Source organism: Hypomesus nipponensis, chromosome 4 (assembly GCF_054491055.1).
Source record: "Hypomesus nipponensis isolate SF chromosome 4, ASM5449105v1, whole genome shotgun sequence".
Lineage (NCBI taxonomy): Eukaryota > Metazoa > Chordata > Actinopteri > Osmeriformes > Osmeridae > Hypomesus > Hypomesus nipponensis.
In genome coordinates this window covers 10,208,765-10,231,395 of record NC_140364.1, presented here as the reverse complement: position 1 = coordinate 10,231,395, position 22,631 = coordinate 10,208,765, and the positions used below count along the sequence as shown (strand labels likewise).

General features: G+C 45.2%; 3 protein-coding genes across 7 annotated transcripts; 2 read left to right on the top strand and 1 right to left on the bottom strand.

Moving 5' to 3' along the window:
• Positions 1 to 25: 25 nt before the first annotated feature.
• Positions 26 to 7,625, bottom strand: abcf1 (ATP-binding cassette, sub-family F (GCN20), member 1). Of its 4 annotated transcripts, none has more exons than XM_084696341.1 (27): positions 7,404 to 7,625; positions 6,665 to 6,714; positions 6,464 to 6,541; positions 6,152 to 6,287; positions 5,940 to 5,974; positions 5,734 to 5,826; positions 5,146 to 5,205; positions 4,695 to 4,799; positions 4,549 to 4,614; positions 4,290 to 4,373; positions 3,950 to 4,048; positions 3,733 to 3,855; positions 3,540 to 3,640; positions 3,350 to 3,435; positions 3,119 to 3,258; positions 2,788 to 2,936; positions 2,529 to 2,612; positions 2,318 to 2,442; positions 2,091 to 2,203; positions 1,821 to 1,995; positions 1,625 to 1,699; positions 1,459 to 1,529; positions 1,341 to 1,373; positions 1,068 to 1,236; positions 877 to 941; positions 719 to 791; positions 26 to 514 (listed from the first exon to the last, which is right to left on the bottom strand). In XM_084696341.1, the coding sequence occupies exons 1-27, from the start codon at positions 7,462 to 7,464 to the stop codon at positions 342 to 344; spliced, it is 2,622 nt and encodes an 873-aa protein (XP_084552467.1). In that variant the 5' UTR covers positions 7,465 to 7,625; the 3' UTR covers positions 26 to 341. The 4 variants fall into 4 exon arrangements, with proteins under 4 accessions (XP_084552467.1, XP_084552469.1, XP_084552468.1 ...); XM_084696343.1 differs by having other exon boundaries at positions 4,704 to 4,799; XM_084696342.1 differs by having other exon boundaries at positions 6,665 to 6,711.
• A 365-nt stretch (positions 7,626 to 7,990) lies between these two features.
• On the top strand, positions 7,991 to 10,051 carry rpl14 (ribosomal protein L14). The gene is made up of 6 exons (XM_084696641.1): positions 7,991 to 8,080; positions 8,865 to 8,966; positions 9,082 to 9,176; positions 9,311 to 9,410; positions 9,735 to 9,788; positions 9,955 to 10,051. The coding sequence occupies exons 1-6, from the start codon at positions 8,078 to 8,080 to the stop codon at positions 10,015 to 10,017; spliced, it is 417 nt and encodes a 138-aa protein (XP_084552767.1). The 5' UTR covers positions 7,991 to 8,077; the 3' UTR covers positions 10,018 to 10,051.
• Positions 10,052 to 11,248: 1,197 nt separating this feature from the next.
• LOC146295459 (SNF-related serine/threonine-protein kinase-like) lies at positions 11,249 to 22,165 on the top strand. Of its 2 annotated transcripts, XM_084697134.1 has the most exons (8): positions 11,249 to 11,352; positions 13,193 to 13,533; positions 13,636 to 13,854; positions 13,971 to 14,217; positions 17,548 to 17,689; positions 18,292 to 18,504; positions 18,959 to 19,093; positions 19,346 to 22,165. In XM_084697134.1, exons 2-8 carry the CDS (start codon positions 13,411 to 13,413, stop codon positions 20,799 to 20,801), a joined length of 2,535 nt encoding a protein of 844 aa, XP_084553260.1. In that variant the 5' UTR covers positions 11,249 to 11,352; positions 13,193 to 13,410; the 3' UTR covers positions 20,802 to 22,165. The 2 variants fall into 2 exon arrangements, with proteins under 2 accessions (XP_084553260.1, XP_084553261.1); XM_084697135.1 differs by lacking the exon at positions 11,249 to 11,352 and having other exon boundaries at positions 12,899 to 13,533.
• The last annotated feature ends 466 nt before the right edge of the window (positions 22,166 to 22,631 follow it).

Here is a 22,631-nt window from a genome sequence, read left to right as displayed (position 1 = left end):
GGTAACATATCAATTAGCCCAGACATTTGTGGTGTCAATTAGAGCTTTATTGTCTACATTTATAGGGCCAGTGTTAATGTATTGTCATTTCCTCTTGACATGTAATACGGGTGATGAAAACACTAGCATCCTGCCGCTTCAATCTGTCCCATTGTCCATGTGTGCCGTTTGACACATCCCAACCTGTCCAGATGGCGTGTAGGTCTTCATTCAGTATGTGGAGAGGACACCACAGCACATCAGCACTGAGAAGATGACATGGTCCTGCTGGTTGGATAGCATTTGTTTTCTTTTTATAGTGTGGTTCCTTCTGTGGTCATTCCTCAAAGGTGTGTCTGTGACTAGGGGTTTTCTTTGACTTTGTTGATCAGGGTCTCTCCCAGGGCCTCCAACACCTCCCGCTTGTAGTCCTCAAAGTCCCCGTCGATCTGGTTGACGGCCTTGTCCTCCACTACCCACATCTGACACTGGGTCTCTGTGATCAGCCTGGCGTCATGGCTCACAATGATCACAGCTGGAGGTGGTGAAGATCAATATATAAATCATATTATGACATATATGACACCACCAGTCAGATAAAGATTGCTGAATACTGATGATCAATCACAAAACCTTTAACTTAAAGAATGCCATGTACTCTATTTGCTTCACATTCAAATAAATGCATGTATTCATTGTCACTGACAAGGTACATCGTTATGTTATTGTGGCTACTTACCTCCTTTGTACTCATTGATAGCTTCAGATAAGGCGTCGATCGACTCAATGTCCAGGTTGTTGGTAGGCTCATCCTGGTGGGGCAAATCAACAAAGTAAGTCATTTGGTGTGGTTCTTGAGACAACACACAGACTAAATACAGAGAGAGCACTACTGACCAGGATCAGCACATCAGGCTGCCGGCAGGAGAGCTCAGCGAACACCACTCTGGCCTTCTGACCTCCTGAAGAGCAAGAGGAAGTCATTCATTTGGACATAGATCACCCACGGTCTCCTCTCCAACAACGGCCTTGAGCGATGCTACTTTGACAAACAGTGGACCAACGAATGGTTTTAGTAGTGCTGCTACCTGACAGTTTGGAGATCTGGATGGTGTGGGCGTGGCTCTCCAGGCCAAAGCGTCCCAGGCACTTCCTGCTGTCTTGGTAGGGCAGGTTGAAGTTCCTCTGCAGATACTCGGTCGCTGCCTCGTCCATGTTCAGCTGGTCGGCATACTGCTGGTTGAAGAAGCCCACTTTCTGGAAAGAGACACAAAGACAGACACCACAGATTTGAGTGGCCAAAGACAAACACGTCTTCACATCTTTCAAGAGTGCCGAAATGCATAAGAAAGATTACTCACCAGACGATGATTCTTCCTCATTTCTCCCTTGGTCTGGAAAGGTAAAACAAGGCTTATTAGAATCACAATACCACTAATGAGCAGAGATTCAGTGTATTTTCCTACAGTGTACACTCACCGGTTCTAATCTGCCAGTGAGGAGAAGGAGCAGGGTACTCTTCCCAACACCATTGGGTCCAACTATGCAGACTAAACAAGGAAGCCATGCGCATCAGACACTGAAGAAATATGGAGTAAAAGTGAATCCTTTTTCCCGTTTCAAGGATTTGAAAAGCTCTACTTACTCCTAGACTCCATGTCAATACCAAAGTCCACGTTCTTGAAAAGAGGCTTCTGACCATCATAGCCAAAGTCCACAGCTGAGTTAGGAGACACATGGTAAAGGAATGTGACAACCTGGTCTGCAAGTGGCATAGATGGCCAATGTGTGGCCCATAAGATTGTAGGGAACAGACGAACAGGAGGAACAGGGCGACTCACTGTGCAGCCCCAGTATGGGTGGTGAGAGAGGGGGCGGGTTGGGGAAGGTGAACTTGACTGTGTACTCCTTGGGCCTCTTCAGTAGATCCTGGCTCTCCTGGCTCTCCTCCTCCAACCCTCCCTTCTTCTTGCCCTTCTGCTGCTTTCTTGTGAGGGCCTCCTTGGTCTGCTTCTCCTGGGAAGGAAAGAGATGGAAAGAATGAGTGAGCGGGGATAAAGGAACCCGATGAGAGAGTTGGGATAGTCAGCTGAGGAGCAAGTTCCACTCACAGCCTGTTTGGTCGACTTGCCACCAGCCTTCAGGTCCTTGAGCTTTTTCTCCTGCTTGTCGTACTGCTTCTGAAGCTCCTTCTGCTTCTGCACATACATCTTCTTGAAGGTCACTGGGGGGGGACAGGCAAGGCAAGGCTTTTAATGCTCTACTTACCAATTCCCCTCTATTTACCTCAGATCTTAGCACAGTTTCTCTGATCCAATATCCTTGGTTGTTTACTTACAATAGTTTCCCCTGTAGTAGAAGAGTTTCTGGTAGTCCAGGTGAATAATGTCCGTACACACCTCATCAAGGAAACTCTGGTCGTGAGAGACAATGAGAAGCGTCTTCTTCCAGCCTTGAAGGTAACTGTAGAGGACCAAAAAAAGCATTATGTTGATTGTATTTGTTATTTTTCCCACAGATCGCTAGTTAAAAGCCTGACTGCTTCGTACTTGTTAAGCCAGATGACGGCGTTCAGATCCAGGTGGTTGGTGGGCTCGTCCAGCATCAACAGGGTTGGCTCCATGAACAAAGCCCTAGGAAAAAGACAGGCACCATAAAACAAGACAAACTTGGTAGGTTGTGTACATTCCCTAAAGCATAGCTACTTGTTACTCAGTTATAGATAGCGCTTGGTACTTAAAACAAAGTGAGTCCCCAGATACGATGTAAATCAATGCTTGGATAGCAAACTGGTGATGCTGTTGTTACCTGGCTAGAGAGACTCTCATTCTCCAGCCTCCGGAGAATTTCTTTGTGGCTCTGTTCTGCATCTCTGTGGTAAAAGACAGTCCAGCCAGAATTCGACGGGCTTTGGCCTCTGCTGCAGCAGCACCGATAATCCTCAACTCCTCGTACACCTAGGAGATCCAAACCACGCAGTTGCAGCTTTATCTGTGCTACTCCCAAAGTCAGACAAGAACCTCTTACGGCAGAGCTAAAGCACTGTGAAGCGCGTCCACCATATTAATATTACCATGAGTCGTATGCTGCCCACCAAAGCTCTACTTTTCATCCCCTGTCGGAGTAGGGTTCCCCTCACCTTCTCCAGCCTCTCTCCCACGCTGTCCTCCCCCTTATCTAGCAGGGCCTGCAGCTGCTTCTCCTCCTCCAGCAGCTTCAGGCGCTTGGTGTCGGCCTTCAGCACCGCCTGCACGGCCGGAGTGTCGTCAGCGATCACCTCTGTGGATACACAGCGCACACAGACAAGAGGGTGAGCGTGGGAGTGAGTGAGGGGCAGAAATATGCCTTTTTAAGGGGGCAGGTTGTTTACCTTGTTCACACAGCAGCACATCAATGTTGGGAGGAATACTGAGGGCTCTGTTAGCGATATGTTTCAGCAAGGTGGTCTTCCCTTTGCTGAAAAAGGAAGTAAATAACAACATTAGTGTCCACCCAATCCTTTTGACGCTTACTTCAATTTTAAAAAGGAATAAACAAACCTATAAAGAATGACTGCTTACCCGTTTGGCCCAACCAAACCATATCGACGCCCCGCCACAATCAATAGGTCGGCATTGACAAAGAGCTCCTTTCCATGGGCGGATATGCTAAACCTCTCCAGCTAATGGAAAACAAGTGCATGGAATTACATAGCCAAGACATATATGTACTTTCGTCAGGAATTAAAAGGAAGCAGGACTTCGGAGTCCTAACCTTAATGTCGGAGGCGTTCTCCAGCATGGCCTGCCTGGATGACATCTCAGCCTGGGACACAGAGAAGTCCCCCTCGATGGCGTTCTGAGCGCGCACGCTCGCCACCTGCCTCTCGTACTCCATCTGCAGTCAAACACACAAGCAAGGTCAGAGGTTATTTCTCTCTCTCTTTTTTTTCTACCGTCATTCGCATGGTGGGTTTAGTCTGCTAGATTACCATTTTCTTCTTCTTCTTCTTCTCCTTTTTGCTGAGGTTAGCGAAGGGGTCATCGCCGTCCTTTCCCTTAGCCTGCTCTGCAATGACATCCTCAGCACACTGGTAGTTGAGGGAGAAATGGACAGATTGACTTTGAGGGATTGAACCTTCAAACCTTCATGATGCTGATATTCCACAGTTAGTACAGAAAACCAGAATTCAAACAAGAATATGTACAAAACTGTGTTAATTTAGCAGACAATTGTATCCAAAGCAATGTTCATAACGGATTTTAACCTGACACCTTTTGATCTGCAGTCAAGTGCTCTAACCACTGAGCTATACCCTCCCCTATAGTTACCATCATTGTGTCATCTCCATCGCTGTTGTCCTCCTCATCTTCATCATCATCGTCACTGGGTGGTGGACGATTGGGTTTACCTTTCTAGATTGGCAATGTACAATTAAAATAACATTATGACACTATTAAGACAAAGCCTGATGAGTGCAGCACACACCGTGCAAGACCACAAAGTATTTAATAACACACTCTCCAAGAAAACCTTTTCCCATTTTTTGTCACCAATTACCTCAATAAAGTTTGATCCATCTTAAATTACCTTTGGCTGTTCTTTCTTGCCTTTCTTTGGCTGGGGCTTATCCTCTTTCTCATCTTCCTCAGGTGCCTGCAGAGACACAGAGGTGAGTGTTCATTTTTATCACTGGTCCTCATCAGTCCAGAGAGAACTCAAAACGACAGAGTCACCTGTCTCACCTTCGCTGGTGCCTTGGCTTCCGTCTTCTTGTTCTTCAAAGCTGTCTTCTCATGCTCGTCTTTCTTTTCAGCCTCCTCCTCGTCATCAGACGGAGGCTGCTCCCGTTTCAGGAAATAAGTACATGTGAGAAACACAATTTTGGATGGACAGAACGCAGGCTCGTAGCATGAGGTGGGGTTACAGCAGCAAGCAGATGAGCTGTACATTTCAACATGGAGAAAAGTCAGAGGGTAGGTCAGAGTGACATGTTAAAAAGGCGGCAAAGAAAGAATATAAATATAAATATAAGTTTTTGTAATTTCCCTTCCCTTTGTGATTAGACACCTTTTAGCAAGAAAGAATGAGTGAAAGCAGACAGGTGGAGGGAGGGGGGTGATTTAGAGGGCTGCAGTGATGGTAGAGGTAAAGATAATAAAAGCAGTAACACATTCCGGCACCCACCTTGACCTTCTTGGGTTTAGGTTTATCTTTTTTCTTGCCCTTAGGCACCTTCTCAACCTCCTGTATTAAAGATGACCAGACACACATACCAATTTCTTTTCATGAGAACTTGCCTTGTGACTTTATTAAAGTGAAGAATGTAATTGTCTAAACTCCAACATATACAGACACACATACACAGGGACAGATGAAATTCCAGGATGAAAAACACAGAGAACTAACTCATATGGAGTGTATATAGTAGTGAAATGGTTATTGGTCAGACAGAGAGGATTTGAAGAATTGGCCAGATGCCAGATTGAAGACAGGAGTGGAGAAGTAGAAGACGATGGATTAGATTAGTATGTGAGGCACAAACACACGACACAGACTTTGAAATTAGGTTAGTACCATTCAAGGGGCTTACATCCTATTGCATCACCAACAGTATAATTCTTAGTACTAAACATTTAACAATCTCCAACAGATCTCTAACCGTAGACACAGAGAGAAACTAAAAAAACATCTATTTTAGAAAAACTGTGTGAGTAAAATAGTTAAGTGTTTCTTTCTGGATACAAGTATAGAGATGGAGAGTTAACTACACACCTTTTTCACTGGTGCATCCTCTTCATGTTCCCCTCCTGCGTCACCATCCTCATCACTGTGACTCTGACTAAGAGCAGCAAAGATGTTCCCACCCTGAAAGAGAACCGCCATACTTAACCACAGCAACCTTGGAGAAACAAAGTATATCTAGTCAATTTGTTAGTTATATTTATAGATCAAAGCATACATTTGTATGAAACACTTGCCTTATTTTTTTTGCCTCCTTTCATGGGGGCCACAACTGTGGGAATAAAAGTTGATGAGAAACCAAACCCAGTACATTCCATTTCATTTACATCCATATAAATAAACTAAGTAGCGTATAGCGAACTGTCCCTTCTATTGTCTTAAAAAATACACGCAGCTGATGAATAATCTTGTTTGTGTTTCTCTGACCAGAGGACACACATCAACCTACTTTGGTCTTCCTCTTCCTCCTCTTCATCATCACTGGGCTGCACAGACAGCTTTTTAAGTCTCTCCATGATCTCCTCATCATCCTCATCTCCCTCTCCACCTCTTCCTTTCCGCCTGTCTTTCTTTTTTTTCTGGGGCTTAAAGAAAGAAACTATTTAACAGGTAGGCCTACATCAAGTTTGAAAACATTACTTTGTAATTAAGTTGTAACCTTACATCTAAAGGCCACATTGATTCGAATGACTCAAAGTAACAGTGATTATACATCACAGGCTTCTAGGTCACCTCATAGTGTCACTCAGTGTACAGCTACCTGCTTTCCCTGTGACTCCTTCACGGCAGTTTCCTCCTCTTTCTCGGTTGTGTTGTCTGTAGCAAGCTCCTCAAAGAACTGTAAGAGTGGATGACATGTACCTGAGCATGATTACCTTCATACATTAGGATTTAATGCTGAAACATCATATATTCATAGATAATCAATGGAAAAAGAAATGTAGCTTAAACATAAACTTACACTCTTTTTCCCCTTCTTGTCTTTTTTTCCTTTCTTTACCGATTTTTCTGCTAAGAAGTGATAGTTAAATACATTAGTCTATGTAATGCATTGCAGACAAAACAAACTGTCTTTCTCAACAAATTGAAATGACAAAGACAGAAACCACATGACTCGAGCGGGCGCAAAAAGGTGCATTTTGACAACACAGCAATCCGTTCCAGCAAGCTGAACAAAACATTTAGCTAGCTTGCGAGCAAGACTACCTAGTCTGGACCAGCCAACACACTGACACTGGTTAGCTACGATGATAGACCATTCTTAGACACAGATTAACACTGACGACAACAATTTGTGAAAGTTGTCATCTAGAGACAAAAAAATATTGCAATGGTAGTTTATATACGCACCATGTGCAATGATATAGTTAGTTGTTTAAAATGATGTAGTGCTCTATTACATGGGCATTACATCATTCGATACAGCTAACTGTTACTGATAGCTAATGTCTAGCATCCATCACTTTCAGATGGCCAGATAGCTCTATTAGTCAAAGTAAACTGTTAAGTTGTTCCTACATAAGTGGGGCATGTTCAGTTAACTGAGCTAAAAGTATGTGGCAACAGTGAAACAAGTGACCAACGTTAACTGTAGCAAATACATTCCTGACACAGTATGCAGTTAGCCAGCAGGCACAATTTTAGCTGAGCAACGTTGCTAATAGTACTAGCAGCTGGCTAGTAGTGGTATGCTGCATTACCTGCCGCTGGTGCCGCCTCGTCTCCTTCCCATTCTGCCTCTTCTTTCGATTTCTTCGGCATTTTGACTATATATTTCTACGATTATAAACACACCAAAGGTTTGGTTTTTATTTTTAATATAACTACTGCTTCAACACTGATTACTGTCAAGTCACTATCAAGGATGTATTGTCAGACACACACATGCGGCCTGAAGTTTCCCACTATGATGATGCTGGCTGCTGCAGTTCAGCCGGCTGACAACTGACTGTCCATTTTTTTCACAGCGCCATCGTTAGATTTGCAACAGCTATTGCACCCAATCAAAAATAAAATACATAAATACATTTGTGTAACGAGCCCTTAACACACACACTCACATTAAATGAGTAGTCAGTCAAAGGGGAGAGATTTATGAAGGAAATGACCGTGTTCTATTTATGTTGTTTATAACATGTAGATTTGTATTACAAGGGTTTTAATTAAATGTTTATCATACGAATCCCGGTAGCTATATCAGCTGTTTGAAATGTCAATTTGAATTGTTGCCTAAATGTACTCATTTACTTTGGTACGATGTGAACTTAACGTTCCAAACCAATGTAACATCACACGCGCATGTGCACATACAGAGCGGAAAGAGTATGTGCCACGAACGGAAATGTTACGGCCTTTCTGATCGCTGACTGCCATCATGGTGAGTTCGCCATGAAGCTTCTGGAATTTAGAAATATGAATACATAGGTTACTTTTATTCAAAACGATCGACTAATGATGTATTTTCATACATTATATATCGATAGGTTGGTTTATGTTACGGTTTGTAAGTTGATTACAACAGTATCCCATGTTTAAATATTTTCGAAATGTCGTGCCCACTGCCTGTAAAACTACAACGTGGTCCTCCACGGGCCGCCTAACCGAGCGGTATCTCTGTACTTAGGTCTAACAGGCATGTGCAAAATGAAGATCTGAACGAGCAAATCTGTGTGGATACAGTATTATCTGTTTCGGAAGCGTTGGGTTTTAGGTTGCTGACTTAATTGTAGAGTGATGGTGCTGCAGATTGAAACGGTGTTGAAGCTAACAAGCTAGCTTCATGGTTCTGTCACACATGCTACTGCCATATAAGCGCCAGTTTTTCTTGCTTTAAAAAGTCAGTGTGCCCCTTGATCAATTGTTGTATGTATGCCTAATACACATCTCGGCTACTAAAATGTACATATTAGGTAAGACAATGGCAAGCAGCCTACGTTAGCCACAGAGAGCCAAGCCAAATAAAGTAGACTCAAACTCAGGTAGTGGTGTTAACTAGCTGATTGTTGGTCATCAACTTTTTTTTTTTTTTGGGGGGGGGGGGGGCGTAGGTAATTTGGATATAGTTATTGTATATAATGCTTGTCCAATTTCAACGTCTGTAGGGACCTGACAATGTAATTAGAATCCCCCCAGTACATGTATCACTCATGTCTTCCCCTCAGGTCTTCAAGCGTTACGTTGAGATTGGCAGAGTCGCCTTTGTGTCCTTCGGACCCCATGAGGGCAAGCTGGTGGCCATTGTCGATGTCATTGACCAAAACAGGGTGAGTACCCTATATCATTTATCCTGAGCTCCAAATGCACCTGGTATTTAATGGTAAAACCAAAAGGCAATACCTCCAATGTGCTGAATACTCTGGCTGACTTTGGTTCTCTCAGGCCTTGGTGGATGGACCATGCACAGGGGTGAAGAGGCAGTCTATGCCCTTCAAGTGCATGCAGCTTACTGACTACGTGATCAAAGTACCACACAGGTAAATTATACCTCCCTAACTAACCCTGTGCCTCAACTCCCTTGACTCTTTCCATTTGAGAGTTGGCACAATTGAACTCAGACATTGTCATGCTCACTCCAGTATTTAACCCCTGTGGTGTTTTTTATTCCCAGCGCCCGCATGAAGTTTGTGAAGCGCGCCTGGGAAAAGGCCGAGGTAAACAAGAAGTGGGCAGAAAGCAGCTGGGCCAAGAAGATTGAGGCCAGACAAAAGGTGTGAGGATGCAGCTGTTGCTAATGGCAACAATGCCAATAACCTGATGTACTTCAGTATTATTGTCTGTAAATGTTATATTGACCTAGTTTTTGTTCAAGAGATTTGTTATTGGGAGGCAAAGCCTTTGTATGAACATGAGTGTAAAACCACATTTAAAGTATGGAATTGGAGCGTCATGACAGAACATACAGTTCTGTCATGACATTATAAAATGTTGTCTTTGTTATTTGTATTCATTGGTTTGATTTGTTTTAAATTGAAAGAATTAAGAATCCAGTTGGTGTGGTCACTTATTTTGTTTGGTGTTCTTTCTCTTTACAGAGGTCCCAAATGACTGACTTTGACCGTTACAAGGTGATGAAGGCCAAGAAGATGGTGAGTAAAACAAATCTGATTTGTGTATTTAAGCAGGTCCAGATCAAATGACCTATAAGACAATTAACTAATGTGTTGGTCTTCTCTACCTTTAAAACCTTTTCTGGAAGCATATCTTTTTGTTTCTTCTGTTTTCCTGACCTTTACCCTTGTCACCTGTCCTCAGAGGAACAAGATCATCAAGCACGAGGTGAAGAAGCTGCAGAAGGAGGCCACAAAGAAGGCATAATCTGTCCCCAAATAAACCATCTTGTTCAATTGTTCTCCTGTGTCTCCAAGTCTGTTTACATCTCCAGTCTTGTTTTGGAAAGCTTGTATGCTTATGGTACACCACCCATGCAATGGTGGATGGCTCATGTGACCAAGTACCAGTGTGGATAAAAAAAAAGGGTAAATATGTTGAAAATACACAATTAGTTTTTTATTGGCTCAGTATTGGAAAAGCTATAAAGATCTGGGATCTGTGGACATCTCTAGCAAAATGATATTATAAACTGACGTTTTAAGGTTAATTGTCCTTCAGTTGTAATTGAATATCAAGTAGCAAGCATTTGGCAGATGGAATAGGATTAGTAGTACCTGTCATTCTCCCCCAAAAACACTAGAAGGCAGCAAAAGGTTAATATTCATGTTATGACAGCTTGGATGTCAATTGTTGTTCAGATTGGAAATGAGTCTAAATAAAGACTAGCAGAAAGTATGAGGTTTTAAAACTGCAATCAAAATTCAAGGGTATTCATGAAAGTATGTCTATCTTTTTATTAAAGCACAAAGGCTTAAGTTGTACACATGTTTGACATTGAATACTGGAAAGTTGCACTGAAAACTATTTCTGTAAAGCTTTGGTTTAGGTTCACCATAACTGTGTAGGACTTTATTGGCCTCCTTTGACAAACAGGTTCCACACTACCTGTAAAGTGCTTATATTACGTAACTGTACTGAACATTGCCCTTGCCTTGGTTCAGTGATGAGAACGGATAATGGGTAACTACAGAGTTGTAATCGCTATGAACTTATGTGGATGTCGGATACAAACATTACTTACAATTACATGAGAAAATCTAAACTACACACAGATTGGTTGTGTCAATGTGAGAAGGGTGAACTGTATTCTACTATCATGGATAATTAGGAACTTAAGTGGAATCATGGTTGAGGATGGCATGTCGCTGTCTTTCTCAATGATCTCCAGCTGACATGACACCTAGCTGACATGACACCTCTCCCCCACATTGTAATGCAAACCGTTAAATCACACAATCACATTGTTGTGGGGTTGGCCAAGACCATGAGGTACATGTAAGATAATTATTTTAATTTTTTTATGTATTCGCGCTTTTTGAGATTATAAAAAAGCTGGCAGTTGACTCATGTAGCAGTAAGATATGAAAAAAAAAAAAATGATACAGAAATAAACATGCTTTGTGGTGTGCGTACTTCTGACGTCAGAGATGAATGGGACCGAGCAAGTATGCGCAGTGTGGCTTCGAGCGCTTGATAGAGTTGCCAGATTCACTGATGTTGGACATTTTTTATCGTGAGGTGCTGTTATTTGCTGCAGTGGTAAGTTCCATTACCGACTAATCTTGTCAGCTTGATATTTATGATTGTAAAATAAGCAAATGGTCCTCTAACAGCTGTAAATAACCGAAAGGACGTATAGCCAACATTAGACGCTCTAGAATAGGAGCTTTCACCTGAGCGACTATTGACCAGTCAGGTAATGTGCAGCGCTTCACAGCACATGTACACGGTTTCTTCGAGCTTTGTCCAGGTTTGTGCCATGTCTTTTTTCAGTGTATGCCTCGAGGTGTAAGCCAAATAGTGACCCATGCATGTTTGATTATATATGCGCAGGCAGGTTGAATTTGAGCTGTTTCCATTGTGGTCGCTGCTTTGCTTAATGCAATAATAGAGCGTTTCTTATTGGCTTCGTCAGCATGTATCGCATCATATTTTGAATCAGTGAGAACTTGGATGCAGTGGGTATATTGACACGGACAACACAGAAAGGTCTCCTAAGAGCAGGAGTAGGCTATGTTTTTTTGATGCAGCCTTTTCAGTCATCATTTGGATATCGTTGTTGTTCATTCTCAGGCACTAGGCCCAAATGTTTATATAATAATACAAATATATAAAGTACAGATACCACTACTAATAATAACAATAATACAAATAATAATAATAATAATGGAAAAACAATAATAATAATGGTGAATAATTATATGTATTCATTTCTGAAAGGAGTTTGCATTTAAGGGATTCATGTGACAGTCATTTTGATTGACAGCTTTGGGCCACCTCAGTGCTGTCATGCTGTCAAATTCCTGTTGTTAAGATTGCTGAATGAAATTTCTACGGTTATTAGACCTTGACCCAGCCTTTACAGTGAACCATGTACGCTGTCCATTAACAAGAAAATCAATAGAGTACTTGCAAATGGTACAGTTACACAACATGTCTGTGTATACGTCTGATTAGAATTTGCACCCATTTTAGCGGAGTCCACTCTGGGTACATTTTCCGGTCTGGTTTGTGGCCCAGTTAGCTGCATGCAGTCTGTGGCTGACTCTCTCCATCTCATTTATCTGCAGAGCTTAGAGCTCACAATCACACAGGCACACAGACATACACTCATGTACACACACGTACAGTTGTTGCCAGCTGGTGGGATTTCTGAAGGTGATTGTCAGTACGGGGCTTATCAGATCACTCAACCCTCCACCCTGAACAACATAATCCTGTTAGCCTGGTCCGGGCTCTGATGTGGCCTGGTTGGACTAGGACAGCTCAGTGTGTGGCCTGCTTTGATCCTTCTGCTCTGCGTTGTTTGCTGGGTGTGTTGGGTAGGGAGGTGGAGGGGGGGTAAGTGCTGTGGTTGGTGTGATGCGCCCACGGCGGCTCTTGTCAAGAAGGTAAAAAGTTTGTTTACAAGAGAGAAAGAATGAAACCAAAATGGATTGCCCACACCTACTGTAAGAGAAAGAGAAAATAAAGAAACCAGAGACCGAGAGAAACACGTTTGTTGATGTTGTTCCTACAAACATAATGTCTTGTTCCTAGTAATTAAAAAGTGAAATAGTTGTATTATTGTTTTGTAGAAGTCGTGTTGGATACAATCAGCGTAACTATGATGATCTGTATCCTAGAGAAAATGACACACCTTTGTGAGAATCACCTGTCAGGAATGTTCTAAAGCACAGACTGTGCGTGCTTGGCTCAGTGGTACTGGAATGTCATGCATAGTTGGCAATTCACAATGAGGTGTGTGTTTGTGTGTGTAAGGTGTGTGGACACGTGAATAAGTAACCTGCTCGGCTGCACGCCTATAGGAGGATAATGCCTTGATATCTGATCAAATACTATTATCTCTGTCTGTCTTTCTCTCCATCTTCTCCTGCAGGATCTGAGAAGTATATCTAAGTGCATTTACCCTCCCAACCTCCAGGGGTCTTAACATCTTGTCCACCAACCTGCCCCTGGTTAGAAGGTGTCCACAGGAAGTGATCTAGGACAAACTGAATTTCGCCTCTGTTCCCGTCCTGGACCAGTGACCAGGATGATGGACGGCTGACCTCAGATCAGGGCACAGCAGCATTGTCCTCTTACTCCCCAGGCACCATGGCGGGGTTCAAACGAGGCCACGATGGCAAGATTGCCGGCCTGTATGACCTGGACAAGACGCTGGGGCGTGGACACTTTGCCGTGGTCAAGCTGGCACGCCATGTCTTCACGGGAGAGAAGGTACTGTTCATCATTTCTCCACCATGTTGATGAAAACGACGACGATAATGATGTCATCGTCAACGTTTCTTATGGGTGCTGTGTCTTGTGTGGCCGTCACAGGTGGCTGTGAAGGTGATTGATAAGACCAAGTTGGACCCCGTTGCCAGGGGTCACCTGTTCCAGGAAGTGCGCTGTATGAAGCTGGTGCAGCACCCCAACGTGGTGCGCCTGTACGAGGTCATCGACACGGCAACCAAACTCTACCTCATCCTGGAGCTCGGTGATGGCGGAGACATGTACGACTGCATCATGAAGCACGAGGGAGGCCTGAGCGAAGAGGTGTGTGTGTGTGCTCGCTTGTGTGTCTTTTTCTTGCTGGAAAAAAAACAACAAATTGTATTGAATCAATACCTAATTGTATTTGATCAATGATACCTAATTTTCCCCTCTGGAAGGTGGCCAAGTGTTACTTTGCCCAGATCGTTCACGCCATCTCCTATTGCCATCGACTGCATGTTGTGCACCGGGACCTGAAGCCGGAGAATGTGGTGTTCTTTGAAAAGCAGGGCCTGGTCAAACTCACTGACTTTGGCTTCAGTAACAAGTTCCAGCCCGGGAAGACCCTCAACACCTCCTGTGGCTCCCTGGCATATTCTGCTCCTGAGATACTGCTAGGCGACGAATACGATGCTCCCGCTGTAGGTGGGTAGGTGTGTGTGTGTGTGTTTTCTTGAGATATGGCACATACTCATTCTATCTTTAAGCGCAAATAGATTGTGACACGATGCCTTTGCTGTGAGTATACAAAGTGTTTTTAATGTGTCTGTGTGTATTTGCTTTGTATGCTGGGTTTATTCTAACAGAGGCCATAGTCCAGAGTGTGTGTAGTTCTTTTTCTGGGACATTACGTAATTTTATCTCATGTTCCATATCTGATATGTCTTAAGGCTGCCTATGCTAATGACCTACAGCTCCAGCAGCACCGTGGCACCATGGTACCTTGTGTTGCTAGCCACTAGCAACGGTAGAGGTGGTTAAGTTCAGGCCGAACTTGGTATAGCATGTTAACTGCCAAATACCCTGACACCTTTACCAGGGTTTATTGTTGTTCTGCACCTTTCTAACAACTTACATAGGATTACATTATAATTTTACCTGTAGAGATAATCACATTGATAACCCACTAACCGACCATGGGTCAGTAGATTTATAGAAACAGCGTTTTTGCTAGCCCCATCACCTGACTTAGTGTGTGCACACTCTTAGAGCTTCAGTGCTTCTTTCTCTCCTGGCCAATTTAAAGGATTGTCAGGTTACTTTCACACCCCTGGCATCAGTGAAACATAAACCATCTCAGCCTAATACGAAATGTAATATCAATTCAGATTGAAATTGGTCTCTCTGCACCTTAATTCATTTTTCCGTTGTTCTTGTGCACCCATCTCCCAATCCCCCCCGCCAAAGCTTCTGATTATCCCGGAGCCCGGTCTCAAAAGGAGTAAATGAAAAAGTAATAGAAATGAAATGAAATGAAAAAGAAAGAGAAAGTATGAGAGAAAGAGAACAGGCATCAGTATTCACCCCCTCCACCCAGAGACCTGTGCGTCCCACCAAAAGATAGAGGGCAACAATTTTGTATTTTTTTTTCCTGACTGAGTGGAGAAACAGAGGCAATTTTCTCCTTTTTTTCTCCTTTTCTCTCTCTCTCTTTTGTGGTCCTCCTCTTTTATGCCGAGCAGATGATCCGAGTGCCCACACTGACACAAACACTCAAGTCTAAGAAACGGCATGTGGCTGTTTGCACATGCTCACACGCTCATGTGTGTGTACTGTGTGAGTGTGTGTACTGTCTGTGTGTGTGTGTGTACTGTGAGTCACTAGATTTAAACTAGTGGTAGGCTGCTAAGGCCTGCAGTCATTGGTTGGCTCTGTATCGGTCATTTGTCCCTTAACATCTTGTCTGAGTGTTTGACCCAGATTTCACATGTGGTGTGTGTGTGGATCAGGATGCAAGTGTTTTTACAGTGTGTGTCATGGGCTTAGCCGCTTAGGTTGAATTTTGAAAACTGCAATTCTGTCGCCCCCACATTTGAAAACAGACCTATCCCCTGGTGTGTGTGTGTGCTTGTTTGTAAACTATTTTGATTTAGTCGTATAATATGTCGTAGTATTGTTTGATCTCAGTTGGTCATGTAACATGTATGTTTTGGACATGGTGTCAAAGGTTTGCCACGTGGGCAGAGCATGTGGGAGGGCTTGAGCACTGGAGGTTTGAGACCTGGAGCGAAAAGGGCAGACGGTAGCCGTTACCAAGGTGACATCTGCCGGTCAGGTGTGAGGGAGCCAGGTGGGCATGTGGCAGTTGGTTCCGAGCCCACGTGTCGGTTTGCTGAAGATTCCAGGGGATTGTCTTCACAGAGCTGCCTCTTAGAGCTGATAAGCAGAGATCTGAGCTCTGATTGGATGATAAGGATGCTAATCATGCTTCTCGAATGTGTACACTTGGAACTGAGTCAAGAAAATGTCATGAATTGGAACAGTCTATTTGACAAGATTAGCATTGGCTTTCTACAGTAATAGTACCAATGCAATGTTGATGTCTTGCGTAACTATTTAAGTTGTGTTGAATGTACCATTGTCTAGAATATTGCATAATGTTGACTGACATTGGGATATTGAATGAAGCCAAGATTGGCTCAGGGATAAGGAAATAGGAAATGAAGTGGTGCTGGCTGTTATCGAGAGAAGATTGTATATCAGCGCCGGGTTGTTCAAAGAGAGGTTCAGGGGGTGTTTAAACACATAACTAGCTGTCACTACTAATAGCCATGCTGTGGACGTTAATGACCGAGTTACTGTGACATGTTCTGTACTTCAAGGAAGTTCTCTAGAAAGCTTTCCATCTGATGGTTTATAAATAAAGTGATCCAGTGAGCTGTCAGCCTGCTGGTTTATAAATAAAGTTATTCTGGAAGTTAGTGGACCTCCGGCAGGGTAATGACAGACTTGGGGTCACTGTTGCTAGGATACGTAGGACCCCAAAGTGCGCCGATAACAAGGCTAGTTTTCTCCACCAGCATGGTCTCCGTAGAAAATGGCCTTGACTATCCTTCAGGATTAAAAGGGTGATTTGAATTCAGCCATCTCATATATCCATAAACCATACCACCAACAGTACTATGACAAGCTTGACGTGAAATCTAAAACATCCAATCCTAATGCCATCAGTTCACCTCGTTGTGTTCCATACTAGTGGCATCGAGACAAGATGGATGAACTCACATTGAAGTGTCATGGTCTTGACCAAAAGCAGAGGACAGTGAAAACCGCGACCGGGGTTTGGTGGAAGTGTTTACAGTAGCTGTATTTTTTTTGCCTCTGCAGAATGTGTGTGATGGGACCAGGGGAGGCATGGATGGGAGGAGGGTTGGAGGGCATGGATGCTCAGCTGAGCTCCTACTTAGACAGACTGTTCTTCCCATTTCTTCAAACATGTGAGGGGCTGTGAAGGATGGGTGAACACACTGACCCCATTTCTTGTGTGCACATTTGCAATCACCCGTGGTCGTGTGTGATCGGTACATGTACATGTTGCGTGCTGTTGCGTGTGCGTGCGTATGTGAACGCTCGTCCCTGCGAGCATGTGCCTCTTCACAGGGCGCGCGACACTGAGTGTGTTTGGGTATTTGTGAGTGCAAACACCCAGGAGCAGTCCCGGCCGCGCTCGCGTATTTCTGTAGATGTCCTGGTCAAATATGATTCATGCTTCATTTGAATGGGAACACGCATAAGTTATGTAGGTCACTGAGGATGCTCATGATGCGTAAAAAAAAAACCTCAACCTTTTCTCCCCTTGTCTTTCTCCCATCTGTCTGCCTGCTGCCAGCCTTTCCTAACGAGGGTTTTCCACAGTTTTATGTTTAGTCAAAATGACTTTGAGGTGTTGTTTGAGATGACATTGTGTGCTGTGATGAACACTGTATACACAGAACATGTAAGCCCATTGGTCTCTCTATCTCTGTGTGTGTGTAGATATCTGGAGTCTGGGTGTGATTCTCTTCATGCTGGTGTGCGGCCAGCCCCCCTTCCAGGAGACCAACGACAGCGAGACCCTCACTATGATCATGGACTGCAAATACACAGTGCCGCAACACATCTCCCACGCTTGCAGAGAGTGAGTAATACAGACACACACACACAGTTTGAGAGTACTCTGCAGGTGCTGCATATTTCATGGTTGTCGACGTGTGAAGAGGGAGAGTGGTAGGGACAGCAAAGGAGGGATGGAAAGAGAGAGGCCTCGCACAGCATCTCTTCTGCTTAGTCTCTTTATCTCTCTATCTCTTCCTCTCTCTCTCTCTCTCTCTCTCTCTCTCTCTCTCTCTCTCTCTCTCTCTCTCTCTGTCTCTCTCTCTCTGTGTCTCTCTGTCTCTCTCTGTCCAGCTTCCCACTCTGCTGCAACCCCCTGTACTACCAGCGTTGTGGCACTGTGTTGAGTGGATCTAATGCATCCATTAAACTCTAGCCTCTATTTATAACTAGGTGCTGTTGTGAGCTGACACTGGAGCATAACTCTCTGTAGGATAAACCACTTAACCAGGCTCCTGTCAAACCAAATGGCCGAGTCCCATGCTCTTGTAGAGTGAACATACAGTATGCTACAGAGTGTGTATGTGTCTGTATCTTGTATCTGCTGAATGCCCAAGACATGTTTGTGTCCATGGTTGGATTTCAAGTTGCACCTGGTCGTCATGTGGTCTCTCTCTTTCTCTCCAGCTTGATAGGTCATATGCTCCAGAGGGACCCCAAGAACCGCGCCTCTCTGGGGCTGATTGAGGCGCACGATTGGCTTCAAGGCATTGACCCCTCCCCTGCCACCAAGCTGACCACACCCCTCGTGTCCTACCGCAGCCTATCAGAGGAGGAGCACGGTAGCATCATCCAACGCATGGTTCTGGGCAGCATTGCGGACCGCGACACCATCACAGAGTGAGACATGTGAACACACACACACTCGCACACCAATAAGAACCTGTCATTAGTAGGTAATGAATCCGCTTCATCAGTCTTAATAACTGTCTTTTTGCCACATCCTTGGATATCTGTCACTATGCATCAGGACAGCTGGTGCCACACTTAATTGCCCCCCCTTCCCCCCATCATCATCCATTTATTTGTCATTAGCACACTGGCCACAAGTGCCCGGTCCTCAGCTGGTGTCACGCTAAATGGATTCCCCACCCTTCTCCCCTAATCTTGAGCCGCAGTTGGACTTTGCCGTCAGGGCTTTGATCAGCTTGTTCATTTTGTAGGCTACACATTCATCATTCTAATGTTAAGTATTATTCTCACAGTGTAGTATGGAAACGCGCCAGTAATTACAGGACACCATGTACCAGCATTTTCTTTATTATGGCACTTATTTTCTCTTTCTCTCCCCTAGGGCCCTGGAGTCTGACAAGTACAACCACATCACAGCCACCTACTTCCTGCTGGCAGAGAGGACACTAAGGGAGAGGCAGGAGAGAGAGCAGCACAACCAGATACGCTCAGCCAGCCCCAGCAAAGCCCAGTTCAGGTACACGCACACCCACACACACACATGCAAGCACGCACAAACCCCGCCCACACGCACGTGCATTTTCACATGCGCACTGTGCAAAAAACACACGCAAACAGACGCACTCTGTGGGAGAATATGTGGCAGCAAGTATTTAAGGACAGATGAAGAATGGAGAGAGAGAGAAAAAAAGAAAGCATTGCAGTGGTCAGAGAAAATGTGTTTTTTGCTTTGTTCCTAACTTCTCTGCCTCACCCTCCCGGCTTACAGGCAGTCGTGGCCCACCAGGGTGGACGTGCATCAAGACATTGGGGACAGTCTTGGAGGGCCCTCCATCTCCCACCCCGGGGGCCCCCAGTCCCCTGCCCGCAGTGCTGAGAGCCTCCACAACGGCCCTCGTCCAAAAACGGCTCTACTGGACCTCAACCAGCGACGGCAGAGCGACTCGAACGCGCCTCCCTCAGCAGAGCCCTCTCTGCCACTGCAGCCTGGCATACAGAACCAGGGGAGAGGGCCCAGGCCCCAGGGCAAGCCCCACACCAACCACCTCCGGCTGGGCTCTTTGGCCCCCTCTGCCCCCTCCAAGCCGCGGAGCCCCAGCCTGTTCAGCGTGGAGGAGGACGAGGAGGAGGACGGGAAGCAGGAGGAGGAGGAGGACTCCCCCTCGGCCCTCCCTGCTCAGGTGGTACTTCGGTGCAAAGCCCCCTCCTTATCCTCCTCTACCAACAACCGTCTGGCGTCCCGGAAGAGTGCACCCATCCTCAATCAGATACACGAGGAGGAGAGGGAGGAGGAGGAGGAGAGAAAGGAGGAGTGCGGTTCGAAGCGGGCGCCTGCCCCCCCAACCAAACCCACCCTGCTCCTCTGTACCAACGTGAACAACCGGATGTCGTCTTTGCTGGAGTCGCCCCCGGCAGCCACCGTTGCCATGACATCTCCTGGCTCGGAGACGAGCGACGACGACGACAACTCGGAAAGCCAATGGAAGAGACCGCGGGAGAAGGGCATGGTACGCGTCGCCAACGGCAACAGACGTGGCAGGAGTCCCTCGGAAGGGGGGGAGGGGGGAGGAGGAGCAGGAGGGAGGAGGGATGTAGGGCATGGTAGTCCCTCCAGCTGTGCCAGTGGGGGAGACGGGGAAGGGAAGGGGCTTGAGGAAGGGGGAGACGGGAGAGGAGACAAAGGGTTAGACAGGGTGGTAACGGGACAGGGCAGCCCCCCCAGCTGTGCTAGTCCAGGGGGAGGCGCGGGTCAAAGTATGGGCTCGGCCAAGCCCAGCAGTGGATTGGTAGAAAGCCTGAAGCTCATGAGCCTATGTCTGAGCTCCCAGTTCCACAGCCTGACGAGTGGAGGAGGAGGAGGGGGTGGAGGAGGGGGTGGCGGCGGCGTAGGGGAGCCCCAGGACCGGCCCATGTGGCGGATGTGCATGGGGGGCTCCACCGGCAGCCTGGATAAGGTCTCCCTACTGGGTGGTCCGTCGCCCAGAGGGAACCTCCACCACCAAACCCCCCTGGACCCCCTGGCCGACCCCCTGCTGGAGGGCCCTTGTTCGGGCACCCTGAGGTTGGGAGAGCTGGACCTGGCCAGGGAGAACCACCACAATCTGAAGAACCGCGTGATGCAGATGCCTCTGACCGACAAGACTCTCTCGGTCAACATCCACAGGAGCCCCAAAGAGGGTCTCCTCTGCACCCCCACCCCACACAGCTGCTGCCAGGTCATCTAGACCCCCCCCCCCCTCACCACCATCACTATTATCCTCCGTCTTTGTCCCCCTTTTCTTTCACTCCCCCCCTCCTTACTCTTTCACTCCTCCCTCCTCTAACCATCCCATGTGATGCCAGAAATCGTTTTTGGCTTTGGGGTTTAGGTTTTCACTCCACTGTCATGTGACTTTGTCTGTGTGTGTGTGTGTGTGTATGTGTGTGTGTATGTGTGTGGACAACTGGTTTATTTATTTATTTTCTACCTCTTGAAGCACTTTGGGAAAACGCTGTGTCACTCTCCAAACACAGAGTCTGGTCTGACGAGGTCAGAGTGGGCACAAATTGTAGAGCAGACAGCAGCTGGCAGAATGGTCGGGGTGGGGTTATGTGCACTCTGAGATTTCTAGATGCTACTGCATTGTTACTTGATGTTGCACAACGACAATCTTTTGTTTGTTAATCACTTCCATGACCCTCCCCTCTCTCCTCTAAAATGTTTTAGAATATGTTTTCATTTGCCCTGTTGTTTATATTGTGTTATGCTGTTGTTTTTTAAAAGGCCAGTTCTTTTTTTAACCCATGTTTTTAGACAATCATGTCAAACTTTTTTTATGCTGACTGAAATGGTTTGAGATAGGACCATGATTTGACTGACGTTTGAATAGAGAAGAGGGCATTACAAATGCTACATATTGCGGGTACAAAGTGTTATCTGATAGTTTTTCACACTTAGTTTTGTACTTCTATGGACTGTCATGGACGGATCATACACACACTTCTCAGTCACTGATAATTCACTGACTTGTACATATGTCGAAATAAACTGTAGTATTTAGAGAACTTGTAAGTATTTAATAAAGTATGTTTAGCTCTATTTAAAGCCTTTCCCTTAGACCTGTGTTCTCACTCCTGGTCCTGGAGATGTACAGTTGGTAGAGGGTTATGTTACACACACACACACACACATGCACTGTATCTCTCTAGGACCATGGCTGTTGACCACAACTGTAGCGTGTACCAATACAAAAGCAACAGAGAGGGGGCAAAAGCCACATGTCCCCCAGCCTCCTTCAGCCAGCCCTCTTATTTCATGTATTGGTGTGTGTTGATGGTTGTAGGATATATACCTGACAGTGCATGTGTTTTTGCCGTCGCTACTTTACTCCCCATCAAGGCCTATCAGCCAGAGAACAGCACCTGTCCATTGGACTTCTGGGTCCTAACTCCCAGCTAAGTAACTTTCTGTAGCCTCACAGCAATACCAACGACTGCATACAAAATGTACAACAAAATGGATGTGCCATAGAATTCTTGTCTTGAGCATAACGTACTGTATGTATATGATATAAAAGTGTACAAAAATAATTAAAAAGTTGTGAATAAAGTATGGTCTGGGGCCATTTGTTTTGAACAGTGAATGTTTAAGGTTGCACACCAGTTATACATTAGTCGTGTGTGTGTGTGGGAGAGAGAATGATCTATGAGCTTCACTGAAAGGCCTCTAATCTTCACATCAGCAAGTTCTGGAGCATTCTAATCCGACTTAACATCTGGTAGTCCTACAACAGATCAGGGGACAAATGATGTTGTCATTTTTAGGCTAGTGAACTCTATTGACCTACAACCTTTAGCGTCACACACATACACTGCCTGGCCCCAAAAAAAGTTGCCACCAAAAAGAAAGAGTCACACTCATATTTTGTTGGACCGCCTTTAGCTTTGATTACGGCACACATTCGCTGTGGCATTGTTTCGACAAGCTTCTGCAATGTCAAAACATTTATTTCCATCCAGTGTTGCATTAATCACTCACCAAGATCTTTTATCGATGATGGTAGAGTCTGACTGCT

Coding starts and splice junctions, on each gene's coding strand:
- LOC146295459 (XM_084697134.1), top strand. CDS start 13,411: ATGGCGGGGTTCAAACGAGGCCACGATGGCAAGATTGCCGGCCTGTAT. Junction 13,855..13,970: donor AGGGAGGCCTGAGCGAAGAG/GTGTGTGTGTGT, acceptor CCCCTCTGGAAG/GTGGCCAAGTGTTACTTTGC. Junction 18,505..18,958: donor GACCGCGACACCATCACAGA/GTGAGACATGTG, acceptor TCTCTCCCCTAG/GGCCCTGGAGTCTGACAAGT.
- rpl14 (XM_084696641.1), top strand. Junction 8,967..9,081: donor ATGTCATTGACCAAAACAGG/GTGAGTACCCTA, acceptor TGGTTCTCTCAG/GCCTTGGTGGATGGACCATG. Junction 9,789..9,954: donor TGATGAAGGCCAAGAAGATG/GTGAGTAAAACA, acceptor ACCTGTCCTCAG/AGGAACAAGATCATCAAGCA.
- abcf1 (XM_084696341.1), bottom strand. CDS start 7,464: ATGCCGAAGAAATCGAAAGAAGAGGCAGAATGGGAAGGAGACGAGGCG. Junction 6,288..6,463: donor AGGAGTCACAGGGAAAGCAG/GTAGCTGTACAC, acceptor TCTTTCTTTAAG/CCCCAGAAAAAAAAGAAAGA. Junction 5,827..5,939: donor AAGGAGGCAAAAAAAATAAG/GCAAGTGTTTCA, acceptor GTTCTCTTTCAG/GGTGGGAACATCTTTGCTGC.